A 22188-nucleotide genomic window follows, 5' to 3' on the forward strand; every position below is an offset into this window, starting at 1 on the left:
TAAGTAGCAAAGAATTCTGGGATCTCTGAGCCTACAGTGGCTAGAGTCTGTGCAAGGAGAAAAACCCCAAAACCCAAACAAGCCTCAAGCTTTATCGACTGTTTTTTGTTGTTGTTGTAAAGACACGACAGGACATGACAGCCCAGGTGTATGTGCGGAGGTGACTACATCAATGGTGTGTCCTAGAGGAAGGAGGCGGGGTCTAGAGGCTGGAGGAGGGCTGTGGGTGTGGCCTGGTGGAAGGAGGCGGGGTCTAGAGGCTGGGGGAGGACTGTGGGTATGGTCTGGTGGAAGGAGGCGGGGTCTAGAGGCTGGAGGAGGACTGTAGGAGTGGTCTGGTGGAAGGAGGCGGGGTCTAGAGGCTGGGGGAGAGCTGTGGGTGTGGTCTGGTGGAAGGAGGCGGGGTCTAGAGGCTGGGGGAGGGCTGTAGGAGTGGCCTGGTGGAAGGAGGCGGGGTCTAGAGGCTGGGGGAGAGCTGTGGGTATGGTCTGGTGGAAGGAGGCGGGGTCTAGAGGCTGGAGGAGGACTGTAGGAGTGGTCTGGTGGAAGGAGGCGGGGTTTAGAGGCTGGGGGAGGGCTGTAGGAGTGGCCTGGTGGAAGGAGGCGGGGTCTAGAGGCTGGGGGAGGGCTGTGGGTTGGCGGTGGGCGTGGCCTGCCGGGGCAGGGTGTACATGGCGCCCAGGAACTGGTCGGCGATCCGGCCCGCCTCCCTCAGGCCGCTCAGCAGCGCCCCGTGCACCGTGGCCGGGTAGTTCCGGATCGTGTGCTCGCCCGCGAAGAAGAGCCGAGGGACGGGCTGCGGAGAGAGAGAGAGAGGAGACAGGAAGTGGACATTACTCGTGTGCGACGTCAAAACGGCCCCCCAGGGAAACGCAAACTAAAACTTGGACACGCGTCGCTGCAGACCTGGGGCCCGTTCCATGATGCTAGCGCTAATATTAGCGAGACAGGATGCAACAATCTGTCATCTATTTTTGGGAAATTTGGCAAAACAAACAAACAAACAAAAAAAATTTACAAAGAGAAACGGAATTCAGAGACAGTTCTGCCGATAGAGACCGAAATCAGCGAGTGGAAGAAGGTTGCGTGTCGCTTTCGTTAACGGACCCCTGGCGATTTTTGGGGCGTGGCGCCCAGGTGTGGCCCCTCACCTGTGAGGCCCCGGGGATGGCCGGGCCGGGGGTGATGGGCTGGGCCATCAGGTCGTAGTCGTTGCCGGAGGAACCGGCCGCCACGTAGGAGTACGAGCCGCGAGCCCAGGGGTCCGCCCGCCAACGCGTTACCACGGTTTCCTTAGGCTGCAAAAACAGGACAGACACAAACCCGCTTTACTGCACACTGCTGAAAAAACCGCACAGACACAAACCGCTTTACTGCTCACTGCTGCAAAAACCGCACAGACACAAACTGCTTTACTGCTCACAGCTGCAAAACACAGGAAGACCACACGTAACCCAGCAACACTGTATATCTGAGCAAAGTTAAACCCATGTTAAATGCTACAGTACATTCTTCTAATGTCATCAGCTGAGCCCAGTAAACCACCTTTCATTATGTCCTTCCTGTTGTAGTCAAATTACACAAGTGGACAAACACCTCTTCTTCAGTCTTGCGCGCACACACACACAGACACACACACACACACACACACCTGTGGCACGGCACTGCTGCCAAAGATGCCCTTGAGAATGGCAAGGCAGCGGCCAACGATGACATCATCGCTGATGTTCTCCATGATTCCGGCCGCCTCCCCCGCCATCAGAGCCAATAGGATAGGAGCTGAGGGGGACAGAGAGGCGTGGCAAAGATCAAGTAAAGGTACACCCCTCTTCTACAGGATACGCTCTGCACAAATTAAGCAGCCATAAAAAGTCAAACCCGCACACTCTGGTCCCTACACCCTGCAACTAACACATGGGATTCAAGATCAAAACTATTTTCATTTAAAGAGGCCATGAAAAAGCCTAACCCGATTGGCTGGTTCCACTCACCCTTGTAGAGGTTCCAGAAGAGGAAGAGCTCCCCCCGGCTGGCCGTGGTGCTGCCCACGTGGCCGAACAGGTTCACACTGGGGTCCCAGAACACGCGGTCAAAGCACAGCACCACCTAGTGGCAGGGAGGACAAACGGCGTCGTACGAGTGAAGGCTCAGGGGGTAGAGATACAGTAGCTTCTGCTCTTCAGATTCCATAAAGGTCACAGCACGTAGGAGAAATCCTCCCACAGAACAGTCTATATCATATAGTAGGTCTGCCACAGAACAGTCTATATTATGTTCCACAGTTCAACTTTTTAATTTTTTATTTTTTTGTGTTGAGAAGCAAACTGGCAGATGTGCGAGCAGACGTGTGCAGTACTGCAGAGAAACGATCGGGTCACGAGATCCTCAGATCCCCGCGAGCAGGACTCTGCCCCTGCATTCCTGAGCGAGCCGTCAGTCAAACGCCTCTGCGGTACATTAATAAAGCGAAGCGTGACGCAGGATTAAAATATTATCATTCGTCAGCATCTTTCTTTTTTTTTTTTTTGCTGTCTAACTCCTCCTGCCCGCAAGTCCCAGCCTGCATCACCCCTAAAACCCAGTTCAGCCTGCAGCTGCCCGCAGGGATGTGCGGGGATACGGTGTGTGAACGGGTCTGGTAATGAGGCAGGCGGCCTCTGCTGGCCGAGAGGTGGCACTGCACCCCGGGTTGCATAATACTGCAGCATTTTTACGCTGCAGCCGAACGAGGCGATTTAAACTCTGCAGAGGAGGATGCGGAAGGAGAGGGACAGAGAGGGAGAGAGAGAAAGAGAGGGAGAGAGAGAAAGGGGGGCAGAGAGGGAGAGAGAGAGAGAGAGGGACAGAGAGGGAGAGAGAGGGAGAGAAAGAGAGGGACAGAGAGGGAGAGAGAGAGGGGGGGAGAGGGAGAGAGAGAAAGAGAGGGACAGAGAGGGAGAGAGAGAAAGAGAGGGACAGAGAGGGAGAGAGAGAAAGGGGGGGGGGAGAGGAAGAGAGGGAGAGAGGCTGACTGGATTTATCTTTCCTCGCCCCATCTACAGTGGGCGTAGGTCCCTCCTCACGCAGGGCAGAATGCTGACGCTCCACCCACAGCCTTCACCCCACGGCTCACTCAGGAAGGAGGCACAGGTAACCGCTGCGGGAGCGGGTCAGGTGATCAAGGAGCCGGATTTCTGCCGCGCTCCTTTCTCCGCTCTGACCTGCCACAGCCTCGGCTCTTTGATGGGGTTTCCACGGAGACCGCGGCGGACGCGAGAGGAGAATCCCCCTCAGCTGCCGCACGCCACGGACGCCTTTCCGGTTTTAGCGAAGCCATCGCATCGCTTGGCTTTCAAGAAGGGGTCACAACGGGATGGAGAGAAGCGAGTGGAACAGGGCGCACTATGATCGCATCACAATGGGGTGGAGAGAATGGAGTGGGGCAGGGCGCACAGTGATCGCATCACAATGGGGTGGAGAGAAGGGAGTGGGGCAGGGCGCACAGTGATGGCATCACAATGGGACGGAGAGAAGGGAGTGGAACAGGGCGCACTATGATCGCATCACAATGGAACAGAGAATGAAGTGGAACAGGGCGCACAGTGATCGCATCATAATGGGGTGGAGAGAATGATGTGGAACAGGGCGCACAGTGATGGCATCACAAGGGGGGCAGAGAGAGAGCGGGGTTCGTGCGGGCCGGGTTTTTGGGGCGCACCTTGTTGAGGTTGCCGAAGCCCATCCTCTGAATGGCGGAGGTCTTCCACTCGGGCAGGGGGGGCACGAACTGCACGGCGGGGGGCTGCTGCTTCATCACGCCCAGCGGGAGCGTGCACAGGACCGCGTCGCACTTATAGATGAAGGTCTGCGTGGTGCTGCGCGTGTTCACTGCGATCACCTCGCAGCCTGCATGGGAAGCACACGCGCTGCGCGTTAAATACACACGCGTGTATTATACACATACACACGCATTACACACGCATTACACACGCATTATACACGCGTGTATTATACACATACACACGCATGTATTATACACATGCACACGCATTACACACGCATGTATTATACACATACACACGCATTATACACGCATGTATTATACACATACACACGCATTATACACGCATGTATTATACACATACACACGCATTATACACGCATGTATTATACACATGCACACGCATTATACACGCATGTATTATACACATACACACGCATTACACACGTGTGTATTATACACATACACACTATATACATGTATAACATAAGCCCACGCATACACACTCACGCGCACACGCACACACACACACTCACACACTCACGCGCACACGCACACACACACACACACACACGTGCGCGCACACACAGAGACACGCACACACACACTGACACACCCACACACACACTCACTCTCACACACACAGATACGCACATGGACACTGACTGACACACACACACTCATACACACACATACACAAACACATACACACTCACTCTCACACACACACAGATACGCACACTGACACTCACAGACACACACACACACACTCACCGGAGGCCGTGTAGCGGACCTGCCGCACCGCTGTGTTGAGTTTGATGTCCAGCCCCTCGGCCAGGGCCACGGGAACACAGGAGTAGCCGTTCCGCACGGTCAGGTGACTTCCTGTGAACTCAAAATCATCATCCTGTACGAGGGGGGGAGGGAGGGAGGGAGGGAGATGGAGGGAGAGAGAGAGAGAGAGAGGGAAGGACAGAGCCAGTTATCCTTCTCCAAACATTAAAAACACATGACAAACATTACACATTTAAATTACTATATAAAAAAGAATATAAATCATATTTCACCCTCCTGCTTAGGGTGGAACACAGGAAGGCAGATTATGACAGAACAGAAACGCGCACAAGAAAGCGTACTGACTCTGGATCAGCTTTTAGCAGTGAGCACATTAAAGCATAACAAACTATTTACTGATCCTGGAGCAGTGGAGCCCTTGTGGCCCCGCTCCGGGCGCTGGCCAATACCTGATCCCAGTGCTTCAGGGACAGGGTAGACAGGGGTGTGGCGTTGGCAAACTCCAGGTTGGCAAAGTGCCAGTCCAGGATCTGGCGGTCCCTCGACGACAGGTACACGTCACTGCAAGGGAAGGGGGGGTGGGGGGGGGGGGGGGGGAGCGGAGGTCAGCCTGTTCTCACCTTAAAAAGCCACTCTCAGCTGTTTTTTCGGTGATTTAATTATGAGGTGACTCGTTTCATTCGCTGTTCGGGGGTGGGCGGGGCCTACCTGGGCGGGTTAGCCTCCAGCTCCTGCAGTTTCTCCTCCAGCTTCACCTGCGTCTCCGCCAGCTCGTCGTACTCCTGCAGGCCGGGGGTCAAAGGTCGGGGGTCAGACACACCTCTCACACAGCACACACCTGTACACACTCAGGTAAATGGACTGCATTTATATAGCGCTTTTATCCAAAGCGCTTTACAATTGATGCCTCTCATTCGCCAGAGCAGTTAGGGGTTAGGGGTTAGGTGTCTTGCTCAAGGACACTTCGACATGCCCAGGGCGGGGTTTGAACCGGCAACCCTCCGACTGCCAGACAATCGGTCTTACCTCCTGAGCTATGTCGCCCCTTTAAAGTGCCACATTGTCCGGTTCTCCTCATTATGCATTCTTATGTTCTAACGTTCTTGATGGGCTGACTGGTCTGTTCTCCTCATTATGTACTCATGTTTTTTCATGTGTATCTAAGGTGTGTAACTGAGACTGCGTATGGGGTGCAGAGGCGGGCGTGGCCGTTCGGGGTGTAAAATGGGAGAGGTGAGGCGTGCCCGAGCGCACGGATGCCGAGGAGGAAACCATGCGAATGAAACCAACCGCAGCGGGCCAGACTGGTGCATGCTGGGAAGTCCCGCTGAGACTGTGGGATCTGGGTCAGCACAGGGGAGACAGGCAGCATTCCAGCCCGAGCTTGTGTGTGTGTGTGTGTGTGTGTGTGTGTGTGAGAGAGAGATCGTCAGTGTTTCTCTGGGTGTGTGTGTGTGTGTGTGTGTGTGTGTGTGAGACTGAGTATGTGTGCATGAATGAGTGTGTGTGTGTGTGTGTGTGTGTGTGTGTGTCTCTCTGAATCACGCTTTGAAGTGGTTTTTCAAAGTAGCACACCAAAGACCACTCCTGAAAGCAGCTGCGTTCGTAATCCCCAAAATAACCCAACGGCGTTTCAGAGAGGGGTCACACATCCCCGAAACAGGACAGGAAGGAGCCGCCCTCCCGCGGCATGCCCTCCTGGGGGGGGGGGGGGGGGGGGGCACCAAACTGGGGCCTGTGTGAAATAAAACCAGCCCAATCCAGGAACGAGCCAGCTCTCACGAGCCAGAGACATGCAACCTGTTTAAAAAAAAAAAAACCCCTAAAAATTACCGATACGATCACCGTGAGAATGAGCCGGAGGGACCGAGGGTCACTGGACAGCGCCTTTACCGTTGTTTAATCGTTTTCGATTACCGCTAACTGCCTGCCAACCGGGCAGGAGCGCTATAAAGCACTCTGTATCAGGTAACAGCCGGGAGATTATGAGCCTAATAAAAATAATAAAGAACTTTGCCTGCTTAGATGCGCTACTTATTTAGCTGGCAGTTCTAAGAGGAGAAACAGACTCGCCCCCCCACTCACCTTGCAGAGTGGTCAGGTCCCGCCCCCACCCCCCCGACCCTGCAGAGCGCGGTCAGGTCCGCACCCCCCCCCCCCCTCGCAGAGCGCGGTCAGGTCCCCCCCCCCCCCCTCACCTTGCAGAGCGCGGTCAGGTCCCCCCCCCCTCACCTTGCAGAGCGCGGTCAGGTCGCCCCCCCCCCCCCCTCACCTTGCAGAGCGCGGTCAGGTCGCGGTGTTTGCTCTTGACCAGGAACTCAGCGGTGATGTCTCTGGGGGGCTTCACCTCACTGGCCTCCTTATACTGCTGATGCAGCTCCCTCACCCGCTCCTTAGTGCCCACCATCTGAAACGCAGTTTAACCGGGGTTAGACACACACACACGCTCGCACACAAGCACGCACGCACACACACACACACAAGCACGCACGCACACAAGCACGCACGCGCACACACACTTCACCCGCACCTTAGTGGCCACCATCTGAAATGCGGTTTAACCAGGGTTAGACACACACACACGCTCGCACACAAGCACGCACGCACGCACACACACACACACACACACACACACACACAAGCACGCACGCGCACACACACACACACATGTTCACGAGCCAAGGGTCACCTTGTTAAGCAGCTCCTTCAGGTCCTCCTGAGTTTTTACAATCTTCTTCCAGTGTTCAATCTGCTCGTCTTTCACGTGTTTCTCCTGCAGCCTGAAACCACACAGCCTGCTCAGTACACTACACATCCCAGAGTGCAACAGGACACAGTCTGCGGAGTAAACTACACTTCCCAGTGTGCAACAGGACAAACAGCATGCTCAGTACACTGCACATCCGAGAATGCAACAGGACACAGAGCTTTCAGAATACACTACACTTCCCAGACTGCAACACTACACACAGTCCGCTGATTACAGTCCATTTCCCAGAGTACAGCAGGTCAATGATCCAGGAAAGTACTTCCAGGCAAGCAACAGGACACCCTTAAAAATACACTACACTTCCCAGAGTGCTCCACCGCCTCCAGTCAGAAAACTACACTACAATTCCCCGCACTTACAGTCAGTGGCACCGTAAGCCACTGTGGCTATGAGCGTAGCCCTGCTGCATGAAAGCACACAGAGGCGCAGAGCGTTAGCGCCGCCCACAACGTTAGCGGTGTAGCGGGTCAGAGGCACTCACTGGATGACCACCTCCAGGGCCTGCCCCAGGGACACGGGCTTGTTGTTGAGGAAGTTGAAGTCGAGCTGGTGGCTGAGGTAGGACGTGGCCTCCAGCAGGCGGTTGAACTCCTGCTCCACCATCTCGTCCTTCTCCTTCGGCACCTGAAAAATCGGTACAAATAAAGGAGTGAAAATACATCACAGCAAGCACACGAGGACACCACAGCACTTCCTGTGAGTCTAACCCAAAGGTCACACTGTCCTCTCTCCCTCACGCTCTCTTCTCTCCCCTTCTTCCTATCCCTCTCTCCACCTCTTTTTCCTTCTGTTCTACTTCCTATTCCTCTATTCCTCTCTCCCAGTTAAACGGTCTACCTCTGCCTCCCTCCCACACCCATTTGTTCTCATTCTTTTCATCCCCACCGTTCTAATCCTCCATTCCATCTTTTCTTCCCCTTTCATCCCTCTCTCCATATTCCTCCCTTCACCTCTCTCCATCTCCATTTTCCTCTTCGCCATCCCCTCTCCTCTCTCACTGCTGCTCTCTTTACCTCCCTCTTCATCCCTCTCTCCCCATTCCTCTCGTGATCCCTCTCTTCCTGATCTCACGCCGCGCGCTGCGTCGTGTTTGCTGTGTAAGCGATGTTCCGTGCGGTTGAAGTCGAGCCCCGGTGCGTTCCCACAGCGCAGCGTAAACACAGATGTGCGTTTATGTCAGTGGCTCACGCGCGATACATGAATATACATTATTACAGAGCAGCATGTTACCATGAGAAGCCAAACTTTATGTACCTTTCCTGATTATGAATGGACACATTCATTAATAACAAAAATCATAATTAATGAAGAAAGAAAGGAATACGTACACTTGTACACCGTTCGCCCTTTGCAGTTAGGACATCGCCATGGGAGGAGAGAGAGACGGGGGGGGGGGGAGAGAGGGGGAAGAGAAAAACAAAGAGAGGCCGTTATTGAGAAAAAGCAGTGAACAGAAACAAATTTGCAGCAGCAGGTTCACACACACACACACACACACACACACACAAATAAAAGGCATTCTCTTTCTGGCGGTAATTGGGGACGGGGAGGCAGCGGGCACACGGGCTCCAGTGCGCCAGCCCTCCCTTCCCGGGGGTAACTGGAGCCAGAGTAACTACCCCAAACGACCCCCGGGGTCCCAGAACCAAGGACGGGGTCACGGGAGGACTCGAGCAACCACATCCCCGCACTGACACGCCAAAAAACAAATCTGCACTCCCGTTCCCATTGCACCCTGGGAAATGTACCCCTCGGCCTGGCTGCAGTAAGTAAGCAAGCTTGCAGTCAGGTCGCGGGTGTGTTGAGATCGTGCCGGGCGTGCTGCAGTCGGGCTGTAGTCACGTTGTGGTCAGGTTGCGGTTGTGTCGTGGGGATATTTTCAATAAGGTCGCGGTCGTTCTGTGGGTCACATTTCAATAAGGCTGTAGTCGTTGTGGTCAGGACGTGGTCACGTTGCGGACAGGTTCCAGTCATGTTGCAGTAAGGTTGTGGCCACGTCGCAGTTATGTTGTGGTAATGTTGTGGTAACGTTGCAGTAATGTTGTGGTCGCGTTGCAGTAATGTTGTGGTCGCGCTGCAGTAATGTTGTGGTCATGTGGTGGTCATGCTGTAATCATGTTGTGGTAATGTTGTGGTAACGTTGCAGTAATGTTGTGGTAACGTTACAGTAATGTTGTGGTCGCGTTGCAGTAATGTTGCGGTCGCGTTGCAGTAATGTTGTGGTCATGTGGAAGTCATGCTGTGGTCGTGTTGTGGTAATGTTGTGGTAACGTTGCAGTAATGTTGCGGTCGCGTTGCAGTAATGTTGCGGTCGCGTTGCAGTAATGTTGTGGTCGCGTTGCAGTAATGTTGCGGTCGCGTTGCAGTAATGTTGTGGTCAGGATGTGGTAACGTTGTGGTAACGTTGCGGTCGCGTTGCGGTCGCGTTGCGTCCCTGTGCCTCTGCAGGGTACTCACGGCCTGACCGTTGGCCTCGTACAGGGGGCACTTCTGTTTGATCTTGGCCAGCTCCATGTTCACCTGCTTACTGACCACAGCCATGGGGTTTCCACCTGCCGGGAAGAAAGGGGGGGGGGGGGGGGGGGGGGGGGGGGGGGGGGGGGGGGGGGGGGGGGGGGTAAGGGGTGGTCAAATATCCGAAACACCCGAGCCCTACAGCGCAGGCCTCTGAGGGACCCCCCCCCCCCAAATTTATCACCTAAAATCTCGTTCTCCAGGCGCAGGCACCTCTGCATCACACAGCTCTCAGCGCCAGTCATGACATCACCGATAATTGACTGCGCTCGATACTGAAGGACGCTCGCACGCCCGACCACCCGCCGAGAACACAAACGCAAAAATAAATACGCTATTTCTAGCGCGTGTCAGTGCGAAACTGTGGGCGTGGAATCTGATTTCTGAAACACGCGAGCCCCCCCACGCTTCCGCACAGCCATTTCACCCCTGCCAGGGGATCTCAAACTAGGGCCGGCTCAGCAGAAGAGAATTTTACGGATAATAAAACATTTTATTTCGGCATGTAAAAAAATATACGAGTACTACATTGCGTAACAATCATACGGCAGATGCTTTTATCTTCAGTGGTGAACAGCAGTGGAGAACATCAGTGATACTCTCATAGATGAATGAATGAATGAATGAATGAATGAATGAATGAATGAATAAATGAATGAATGAATGAATGAATAAATGAATGAATAAATGAATAAATAAATAAATAAATAAATAAATAAATAAATAAAATGGCCTTCTATTGCAGGATATACACGTGTGATGTCACTGCGTATGCTCATAACCCCCCCCCGCCCCACCCCTGCCTGCAAGGGGGTCGTGGATTAAGGTGTTAACAGGGGGGCCCATTTTTGTTGAGGTGTGGAGGGGGGGTACCAGGGCAGCTTCTGCTGAACTCGACTAAAGTCTGTAATCTTGAGGAAACCCTCAGGACCGGTGGGACTGTGAGACCTGCTCCTCTTTTATATAAACTCACACATTAGATTCCACACAAAAATGGGACTGAAGAAGCTCAAAGTAAAAGTGAGACAATGCTCATTTGTGTTCCAGACCTTAAATCCATGACATGTACGCACACACACACACACACAGCGTACATTATAAAATTCACCAACTGAGCTCAAGGCAAACTGAATGTGCTGGGCGCTTACTGCCACCTGCTGGAGAGCAGAGCTACTGCAACACCTCTATGGTTGACTAGGAGTTCTGGAGCCCCTCAAATTTGGTGAAAACAAATTACCACCCCCCCCCCCCCCCCCCCCACCCAAAAAAAACTCTCCAAAAGTGTGCTTTTCTAGCAAAAGCACACTTTCACAATGTACCTCAAGACCTCCCTCATTTCTACTCAAGATGATTCCTAATGTATGTTAGTGAACTATTGGATGATTACTTTAAAAAAAAAAAAAAAAATGTTTTTTCAACATTCTAAGTCAGTGTTCTAGAACCCTGTTTCTTACAGTTACTGGTAGTGATTGTGACATCAGCATTACAATTAACAGTTAAAAACCATTCTGATCACATCAGCGCTTACACCTTAAAGGGTTAAGCAGTACTGTATTTTTAGGAAAAGAGCAATGGACATGCACAGTTACCTATACTTTCAGGGGTACATTTGCTGTTGAGAAAGTACGGAGTGCTTGCGAGCTTGAGTGTGCGTGTGTGTGGAGACCAAGTGTGCGTGTGTGTGGAGACCAAGTGTGCATGTGGCATGCATGTGCGAGAGCAAACCTGGAGTGTGTAGGCTTCTGTGTGTGTGTGTGTGTGGAGCGTGCGTGTGTGTGTGGAGCATGTGTGTGTGTGGTGCGTGCGTGTGTGTGTGTGAGGTGCCTGTGTGTGTATGTGTGCGTGTGGAGCGTGTGTGTGTGCGCGAGTAGTGTATGTGGTGTGTGTGTGTGTGTGTGTGTGCAGCGTGTGTGTGTGTGTGTATTTTAACTAGCATTCAGGCCCTGTTGCTCACCCAGTCCAGTCACCACCATGGCTCCCAGGTCGGCTACATAGTTCCCCTTGCGGAAGGTGGCCACCCTCCCCCCCACACGGTCCTGCAGAAAGACACACTCAGGTGAGGGGGCGGGGCTCAGGCTCAGGTGAGGGGATAGTGGCTCGTTACAGGCACTGTAAGGTGAGGGGTGGGGCTCAGGTGATGGGCGGGGCTCAGGTGAGGGGCGGGGCTCAGGTGAGGGGTGGGGCTCAGGCTCAGGTGAGGGGGGCAGTGGCTCGTTACGGGCACTGTAAGGTGAGGGGCGGGGCGTTTACCCACCCTGGCCTCCAGCACGGTCACGTCCATCCCAAAACTCTGCAGCTGCCGGGCAGCGGCCAAACCAGACACGCCCCCTCCGATGATGATCACCTTCCCCGTCTTCTTAGCTGTGAGGGAGGGGTGGAGAGAAAGAGGGAAAGATGGGCCATAGCAGAGAGACAGAACAGGAGGGAGAGGGAGGGAGACAGAGGGAAGGAGAGAGAGAGGGAAGGAGGGAGAGATAGACAGAGGGAAGGAGAGAGAGAGGGAAGGAGGGAGAACGAGAACACGAGGGAGGGAGAGAGAGAGGGAAGGAGGGACAGAGAGAGGAGGAGGAAGAGAAAGAGAAAGGGGTTTATCCCAACATTCTCTCATCACATATCAGAGTATATTTAGCTGAAGACTCATATTCAGCAGTTCCTTTTCTTTAAGAAAAAAACCAAACTTGGCTTCTTTAACAAAACAAAAAAAAGAGAAGTTTAGAAGCATCCTGCATTCCAGGGACAGAGCTGCGGTCAATTCAGTTTCAATTCAGCCCATACAGGAAATGAACCAAAATTCAATTCAACGAACTGGAAAAAAAATCCCCCCCACCGAACACAACGGGCCAGTTTTCCAGTTCCTGAATTCAATTTCGCTTCATTTCCTGAATCCACAGGGCTGAAATGGGACAGACCTCCCGTCCTGGTGCTCAGCCACCCACCCAACGTTCCCAAACTCGGTCCAGGCGAGCCCTGCGTCCGCCAATCTCTCACGCCAATAAAGTTATACACAGGCGTTTGAACGCTTTCATAATTTTCCCCTTAAACTTAAATGGCACAAATAACAACATTTGGCTCATTATCATTTTATTTGAACTGATTATCTACCAAATGGTAAGATCATTCACAAATTAGGAGCCAATATTTAATTTCTTCACTTTTTTTTTAACCTCTTTTCATGTAACAATTTGCAATATAGCGCAGCAAGTACAATGTGAAAACGATATTTCTGTTCTTCACAGCATGCGTATATATTTCTGATAATAATGTGGCTTGAGAGTAAATATTCCTTCAAAACACGACAGCACAATTACTCATAAACGAACAGCTTATGGCGGCAGTGTAGCACAGCGGGTAAGGAACTGGGCTCGTAACCGAAAGGTCACAGATTCACTGGGTGGGTAGGTAGGACACTGCCATTGTGCCCTTGAGCAAGGTACTTAACCTGCATTGCTTCAGTATATACCCAGCTGTATAAATGGATACAATGTAAAAAAATTTTAAAATGCTATGTAAAAGTTGTGTAAGTCACTCTGGATAAGAGCGTCTTCTAAATGCCTGTAATGTGAGGTAAGGATCGTTTAAATTCTGGGACTGCAACTGGGGGGGAATGTAATTAACACTGGCAGTACAGAGCATAAAGACTACACGCAGGTGTAATAAACACAGAGCATAAAGACTACATGCAGGTGTAATAAACACAGAGCATAAAGACTACAGGCAGGTGTAATAAACTCTGACAGAGCATAAAGACTACACGCAGGTGTAATAAACACTGACAGAGCATAAAGACTACAGGCAGGTGTAATAAACACTGACAGAGCATAAAGACTACACACAGGTGTAATAAACACTGACAGAGCATAAAGACTACACGCAGGTGTAATAAACACTGACAGAGCATAAAGACTACATGCAGGTGTAATAAACACTGACAGAGCATAAAGACTACACGCAGGTGTAATAAACACTGACAGAGCATAAAGACTACACGCAGGTGTAATAAACACTGACAGAGCATAAAGACTACAGGCAGGTGTAATAAACACTGACAGAGCATAAAGACTACACGCAGGTGTAATAAACACACACAGAGCATAAAGACTACACGCAGGTGTAATAAACACTGACAGAGCATAAAGACTACAGGCAGGTGTAATAAACACTGACAGAGCATAAAGACTACACGCAGGTGTAATAAACACTGACAGAGCATAAAGACTACATGCAGGTGTAATAAACACAGACAGAGCATAAAGACTACATGCAGGTGTAATAAACACTGACAGAGCATAAAGACTACACACAGGTGTAATAAACACTGACAGAGCATAAAGACTACATGCAGGTGTAATAAACACTGGCAGAGCATAAAGACTACATGCAGGTGTAATAAACACTGACAGAGCATAAAGACTACACGCAGGTGTAATAAACACTGACAGAGCATAAAGACTACATGCAGGTGTAATAAACACTGACAGAGCATAAAGACTACACGCAGGTGTAATAAACACTGACAGAGCATAAAGACTACACGCAGGTGTAATAAACACTGACAGAGCATAAAGACTACAGGCAGGTGTAATAAACACTGACAGAGCATAAAGACTACACGCAGGTGTAATAAACACACACAGAGCATAAAGACTACCCGCAGGTGTAATAAACACTGACAGAGCATAAAGACTACAGGCAGGTGTAATAAACACTGACAGAGCATAAAGACTACACGCAGGTGTAATAAACACTGACAGAGCATAAAGACTACATGCAGGTGTAATAAACACAGACAGAGCATAAAGACTACATGCAGGTGTAATAAACACTGACAGAGCATAAAGACTACACACAGGTGTAATAAACACTGACAGAGCATAAAGACTACATGCAGGTGTAATAAACACTGGCAGAGCATAAAGACTACATGCAGGTGTAATAAACACAGACAGCATACAGACTACATGCAGGTGTAAAACACAGAGCATAAAGACTACATGCAGGTGTAATAAACACAGACAGCATACAGACTACATGCAGGTGTAAAACACAGAGCATAAAGACTACATGCAGGTGTAATAAACGCAGACAGAGCATAAAGACTACACACAGCTGTAATAAACAGACAGAGCATAGAGACTACACGCAGGTGTAATAAACAGACAGAGCATAGAGACTACACGCACTAGGCATGAAGGCCTGTGTGAGATGGCGCTGTGGGGATGAAGACCACGCGATAGGGAATTAAAGACTCACTGGGCAAGGGCTTGACTCTCTTGTAGACGCCAAAGTTGATGAGGCCGTGCCTCTCCAGGTAACTGTGTATCCTGTGGACCAGCACTGCGTCACCTGACAAAGGAAACAACCAATCAGAATCAGCCTAGAGCAGATCAAGAGCCCCTGAAAAGCACACGTTTGACAAGCTGCGGTTCAGGTGGCCATAGATGATTATCTTTGTTTCCCTGTAAGAGTATATAAGTAGTCGTAAAGAAAGAGACGGCCAGATGGGTATATGGGCCGGACAGATAGACAAAAGTATCATCCACAAACACAACTGCCAACCCTCTCCACATGAATCTTTCAGAAAACTCACTGTTGCAGACCATCCCTCCCCATGTTAATATCGCAGTAAACTCACAGTTATAGACGACCACACCCAACATTAATCTTTCATTAAACTCACTGTTGCAGACCACCCCTCCCCATGTTAATATCTCAGTAGACCCACTGTTGTAGACGACCACACCCAACATGAATCGCTCAGTAAACTCAATGCTGTAGACCACCCCACCCAAAATTATTCTCAGTAAACTCACTGTTGCAGACTACCCCTCCCCACGTTAATCTCTCAGTAAACTCACTGTTATAGACGACCACACCCAACATGAATCTCTCAGTAAACTCATTGTTGTAGACCACCCCACCCAAAATTATTCCCAGTAAACTCACTGTTGTAGGGGCTTTCCAGTTGCTGAGCTGTGGCCTCAAAGGTCAGCTGGACCTTGGGGTTATCAAGCCAGAGCTGAAGCTGTGATAGACAGAACCAGCTGGATCAGTCACACATATACTAATTCAGCATAATCAATTCTGCCAGTCATACAATGCGTCAATGTGTGCTGTGTGCATGCGCACGTTTGTGTGTGTGTGTGCGTGAGTGTGATAGTGTACATGTGAGAGTGTGTGTGTGCGTGTCTGTGTGTGCGTGAGTGTGATAGTGTACATGTGAGAGTGAGTGTGTGTGTGTGTGTGTCTGTGTGCGTGCCTGTGTGTGCGTGCCTGTGTGTGCGTGAGTATGATAGTGTACATGTAAGAGTGAGTGTGTGTGTGTGTGTGTCTGTGTGAGTGTGATAGTGTACATGTGAGAGTGAGTGTGTGTGTGAGTGTGATAGTGTACATGTGAGAGTGAGTGTGTGTGTGAGTGTGATAGTGTACATGTGAGAGTGAGAGTGTGTGTGTGTGTGTGTGTGTGTGCGCGCATGTACTGACCGTGCGGTTGCGGATGTACAGGAACACTTTCTGGGTCTGCTGGGGGCCGCTGATGATGTCAGGGAAGCAGGCGGCCTCCTGTGAGGTCATACGGTCATGGGGGAGGCGGCTCTGGAAGGCCGCGCCCTCCACCCCTGCAGAACACACACCCGTATGAGCACAGCCCCCAACACACACACACACACACACACACACACACCCGTATGAGCACAGCCCCCAACACACACACACACACACCCGTATGAGCACAGCCCCCAACACACACACACACACACACACACACACACACACCCGTATGAGCACAGCCCCCAACACACACACACACACACCCGTATGAGCACAGCCCCCAACACACACACACACACACACCCGTATGAGCACAGCTCCCAACACACACACACACACACACACACACCCGTATGAGCACAGCCCCCAACACACACACACACACACACACCCGTATGAGCACAGCTCCCAACACACACACACACACACCCGTATGAGCACAGCCCCCAACACACACACACACACACACCCGTATGAGCACAGCTCCCAACACACACACACACACACACACACACACACACCCGCATGAGCACAGCTCCCAACACACACACACACACACACACACCCGTATGAGCACAGCCCCCAACACACACACACACACTCACACACACGCACACACACCCATATGAGCACAGCCCCCAACACACACACACACACACACACACACACACACACACCCGTATGAGCACAGCCCCCAACACACACACACACACACACACACCCGTATGAGCACAGCCCCCAACACACACACACACACACACACACACACGCACACACCCGTATGAGCACAGCCCCCAACACACACACACACACACGCACGTATGAGCACAGCCCCCAACACACACACACACACACACCCGTATGAGCACAGCTCCCAACACACACTTACACACACACACACACACACACACGCTATAAACATATACACATTTCAACAAAATTACCCCAGAGCAAGTTTGATTACATTAGAGGACCTGGCTGCCATAAGCACACACACACACATTCAGCAACACAGCCAAATGCTAGTCAGTCACCAATTACATTACAGGCCTTTAGCAGACGCTCTTATCCAGAGCGACTTACACAACTTTTTACATAGCATTTTACATCGTATCCATTTATACAGCTGGATATATACTGAAGCAATTTCGGTTAAGTACCTTGCTCAAGGGTACAACGGCAGTGTCCTACCCGGGAATCGAACCTGCGACCTTTTGGTTACAAGTCCAGTTCCTTACCCACAGTGCTACAATCCGTCCTATACAATTACATTTTTAATTTTATAAAGAGATATTCAGCAGCTGCACTCATCACCACAACCTCTGCAATCAACTTCAGGACTCGACAAGAACTCTCTCCCCTGCAACACACCTCACACTGCACTGAAAGACAATCCTCACACTGCAGCCCACCAGAACAGCTCAAGCATGAGTCAGCGGAGCACGCATCATACGTCAGCGACGGCAAGATCGAGATTTAAAACAGGAACCAGGGCCCCAACCACACACTGGAGCAGTGCCTTAACAGATACCAGACCATGGGGCCCATCCACACACTGGAACAGAGCCTTAACAGATACCAGACCATGGGGTCCATCCACACAATGGAACAGAGCCTTAACAGAGCCCAGACCATGGGGCCCATCCACACACTGGAACAGAGCCTTAACAGATACCAGACCATGGGGTCCATCCACACACTGGAACAGAGCCTTAACAGGTACCAGACCATGGGGCCCATCCACACACTGGAACAGAGCCTTAACAGAGCCCAGACCATGGGGCCCATCCACACACTGGAACAGAGCCTTAACAGATACCAGACCATGGGACCCATCCACACACTGGAACAGAGCCTTAACAGATACCAGACCATGGGGTCCATCCACACACTGGAGCAGTGCCTTAACAGATACCAGACCATGGGGCCCATCCACACACTGGAACAGAGCCTTAACAGATACCAGACCATGGGGCCCATCCACACACTGGAACAGAGCCTTAACAGATACCAGACCATGGGGCCCATCCACACACTGGAACAGAGCCTTACAGATACCAGACTATGGGGCCCATCCACACACTGGAGCACAGCTTTAACATATAACAGACTGTGGGGTCCATCCACACACTGGAACAGAGCCTTAACAGACACCAGACTATGGGGCCTATCCACACACTGGAGCAGAGCCTTAACAGATACCAGACCGTGGGGCCCATCCACACACTGGAACAGAGCCTTAACAGACACCAGACTATGGGGCCTATCCACACACTGGAGCAGAGCCTTAACAGATACCAGACCGTGGGGCCCATCCACACACTGGAACAGAGCCTTAACAGATACCAGACTATTGGGCCCATCCACACACTGGAGCACAGCTTTAACAGATACCAGACCGTGGGGTCCATCCACACACTGGAGCAGAGCCTTAACAGATACCAGACCGTGGGGCCCATCCACACACTGGAACAGAGCCTTAACAGATACCAGACTATTGGGCCCATCCACACACTGGAGCACAGCTTTAACAGATACCAGACCGTGGGGTCCATCCACACACTGGAGCAGAGCCTTAATAGATACCAGACCATGGGGCCCATCCACACACCGGAACACAGCCTTAACAGATACCAGACCATGGGGCCCATCCACACACTGGAACAGAGTCTTAACAGATACCAGACCATGGGGCCCATCCACACACTGGAGCAGAGCCTTAATAGATACCAGACTATGGGGCCAATCCACACACTGGAACAGAGCCTTAACAGATCCCAGACCATGGGGCCCATCCACACACTGGAGCAGAGCCTTAACAGATACCAGACCGTGGGACTCAACCCACGCTCTGGGATGATTCACACAGTAGCCCCAAAGGCATTATGGTGCATACTTTCTGATTACTCAGGGAAAATATCAGGGGGAAATCCCAATCCCTTGGGAAATCCACGAATGTTGAAAATGCGAGACTCACCCGAGGGCTCCTCCGGCTCGCTGTCGTTCTCCTCCTCCACGGGCGGGGCGGGCGGCGGGGGCACCTGCTTGCGCTCCTTCTCCGCCTTGGCGTTCCGCTCTTCCTCGGAGTAGTACTCATCCTCGGAGAGATTGGCCAGGCTCTCGTCCATCTCGCGGTACTCCACCTGCAACAGGAGGCACAATAAACGCTCCATTAAAACCGCGCCCTGGCCACAGGAAGTTCAATAAACGCTCCATTAAAACCGCGCTCTGGTCACAGGAAGTCCAATAAACGCACCATTAAAACCGCGCTCTGGGCACAGGAAGTCCAATAAACGCTCCATTAAAACCGCGCTCTGGCCACAGGAAGTCCAATAAACGCTCCATTAAAACCACGCTCTGGCCACAGGAAGTCCAATTAATGCTTCACTAAAACTACGCTCTGGACACAGGAAGTCCAATTAACATTTCATTAAAACCGGGATCTGGTCACAAGAAGTCTCATTAACGCTCCATTAAAGCCACATTCTGGCCACAGGAAGTCCAATTAACGCTTCATTAAAACCACGCTCTGGCCACAGGAAGTCCAATTAATGCTTCGTTAAAACCACGCTCTGGCCACAGGAAGTCCCATTAACGCTTCGCTAAAACCGCGCTCTTCCTGTCACACCCGCTGAGTGTCCCGGTGACATATTTTGCCAGTGCGTACGCGTGCGGGGATAGAGCAAAAGAGATATAGGGTGTTTACTTTCGTTCTCTTGCGGCGGCTGGTCCGGCGGACCTCGGCCGGGTCCGGGTCCACCCCCCCGGGGCCCGGCAGGTGGGGGTGGGGCAGGGGGGGCTCTAGGCTGGGCGACGCCCGCTCCTTCTTCTTTAGGGTGCGGTCCCCGGGGACCCCGCCCTCCGAGGGAGGGGGGAGGGAGCTGGGGGCCCCTGTTTGGGCTGAGGGAGAGGCTTCCGGGGGCCGATCAGCCCCGGGCCCCCCCGCGGTGGAGGACGAGGACGAGGAACCAGGGTCCGACTTCTTACCGGACATCATGATGGAGGTGGACATGGGTCTCTCCTGCGAGAGGGGGGGATGACAGGGGATGACAAAAACACTAAATACAACAACAACGAAAATACAACATTCAAGAATTATTTTTTTAAATGACAGAAAAAGGAGGGAACACCTTAGCGTGCCACCACGTACCTGAAAGTCATGCAAAAACTACAAGTTGAAAGATCGTGAAAATAAAATTAATAAAAAATAATATCAATAATAATGTATAAAATGAAGAGACGGAATAAGTGAGATATAATAGTTAATGCACCATGCCATGGGGAAAAGGCAGGATTGCAACAACTAAAATAAACAAACAAACGGGGGGAAAAAACATAACGAGTTTAGTGCTATTCAGTTCGGCGATCCCCCATTCGTTAATTCAAAGCGTTGCATGCATAATCGACGAGGCGGCGTGACAACTACGACCACAAAAGAACTGTCCGTTCTTAACACAGAGGCTTTCGACCAGAGCATCTGGTCCTTACGAAACCCCCGTTTCACAGAGGAGAGGTATTTTACCTAAATGGTTGATGCACAGAAAACAATACGCTTGCCTTTCGTGCATTTACCCTTTTACAGTAAAGTTACGTTAAAAAAAGTGCACACTTTTCAGTCCGGTTCCCAAGACTGTAATTTGTTTACGAGTCGAATTTCTCCCTCCATCAACGACATGGGAATTGGTGGGGGGTTTGTACTACAAATATTTTTAATTTGTTACTCCACAATTTCGTACATATCTAATTCACACTGCGATAGGCTAAATGTGTATAAATAACGTTAGCTACGTCTTTGGCTAGGAAGTACGATGCACCTGCCTCCACCGTAATTAAACATAACACAAAGATGCAATGTACGACGCATATTTTAAATGTGAGAAATGATGACACATGTAGGATAGCTTCACGGCATAAAAACCTTTTCTTGTTTTATCCATTTGTCCGAGCACCTGGTAATATCCATTCAATCACTAAGGAATAAAGACAGAATGAAAAGCATTGTCAAAAGCACGCAGATGAGTCAAACAATGGGGCTTTAACAAATTAGCTGCAGTGCTACGGCTAGCTCCCATCTAGTTACAAAAATAGAAGATAGTTTTTTAGGATTCCCCTTGCAGTGCAACCCCGATTTTACGTACATTTTAAAAGCGTTAGGCAAGCAAACCCGAAACAAGATGTGTAAAGATAAATCCACCGCGTTATCCTAGCCGTAATGCTGTCGCTCTCCTAAGAAAAACATGTCTGACCGTTGCTATCCTTAGCCCGGTAGCAAACAACCAGCGAAATGATTTCTATATGTGCTACCCACTTTGCTGCACAGTTCTGAACCCAATCGCGAACGTTTCGCCAGCATTTTTCAACGTGAGCACCAAATGTAAAAACGAGAACACACACTTTAAGCGTGACACAATGCAAGTTAGACTACCATTTCAATAACGCATGACAATGAACAGCTAGCTAGCTTGGCTAACTGCACCACCATTGAATAACAGCATGCTCGTTGGCTAACTGGCTGGATGTCGGACACAGTCACAACCTTGGCTAAATTCGCTGTTCAACGTGACTATACTGCACGTTTGGACGGAAAACTAGATCACTTTTATTTTTAAAATGTTACATTTTAGTAAGGGAACCCGCTTACCCTTAGGATCCCCGTAGTTATCAGCCAGCACAAAGGCAACCTTGCAGCCGTTCCTCCCAAACGTAGAATCCCGCCCACTACGCCATCCTATTGGTTAGAATTGGATTATTGGCGCTATCTCGATAAACTGATTGGTCAAAAACTAGTCAGTTAAAAACACAC

The 22188-nt window shown here is 50.9% G+C and overlaps 1 protein-coding gene across 2 annotated transcripts; it reads right to left on the reverse strand.

Annotated features, from left to right (window-relative positions):
* Window positions 1–229: 229 nt before the first annotated feature.
* kdm1a (lysine (K)-specific demethylase 1a) lies at window positions 230–22124 on the reverse strand. Of its 2 annotated transcripts, none has more exons than XM_035432805.1 (22): window positions 22027–22124; window positions 21304–21355; window positions 20092–20406; window positions 19363–19531; window positions 16320–16453; window positions 15783–15861; window positions 15090–15182; window positions 12094–12200; window positions 11794–11875; window positions 9783–9877; window positions 8654–8671; window positions 7807–7949; window positions 7245–7335; window positions 6828–6962; window positions 5264–5337; window positions 5005–5116; window positions 4535–4667; window positions 3698–3885; window positions 1992–2106; window positions 1652–1779; window positions 1152–1298; window positions 230–796 (listed from the first exon to the last, which is right to left on the reverse strand). In XM_035432805.1, the coding sequence occupies exons 2-22, from the start codon at window positions 21346–21348 to the stop codon at window positions 611–613; spliced, it is 2589 nt and encodes an 862-aa protein (XP_035288696.1). In that variant the 5' UTR covers window positions 21349–21355; window positions 22027–22124; the 3' UTR covers window positions 230–610. The 2 variants fall into 2 exon arrangements, with proteins under 2 accessions (XP_035288696.1, XP_035288707.1); XM_035432816.1 differs by having other exon boundaries at window positions 611–796; window positions 19363–19528.
* Window positions 22125–22188: the final 64 nt, after the last annotated feature.

The sequence above is a fragment of the Anguilla anguilla genome, chromosome 1 (assembly GCF_013347855.1).
Source record: "Anguilla anguilla isolate fAngAng1 chromosome 1, fAngAng1.pri, whole genome shotgun sequence".
Lineage (NCBI taxonomy): Eukaryota > Metazoa > Chordata > Actinopteri > Anguilliformes > Anguillidae > Anguilla > Anguilla anguilla.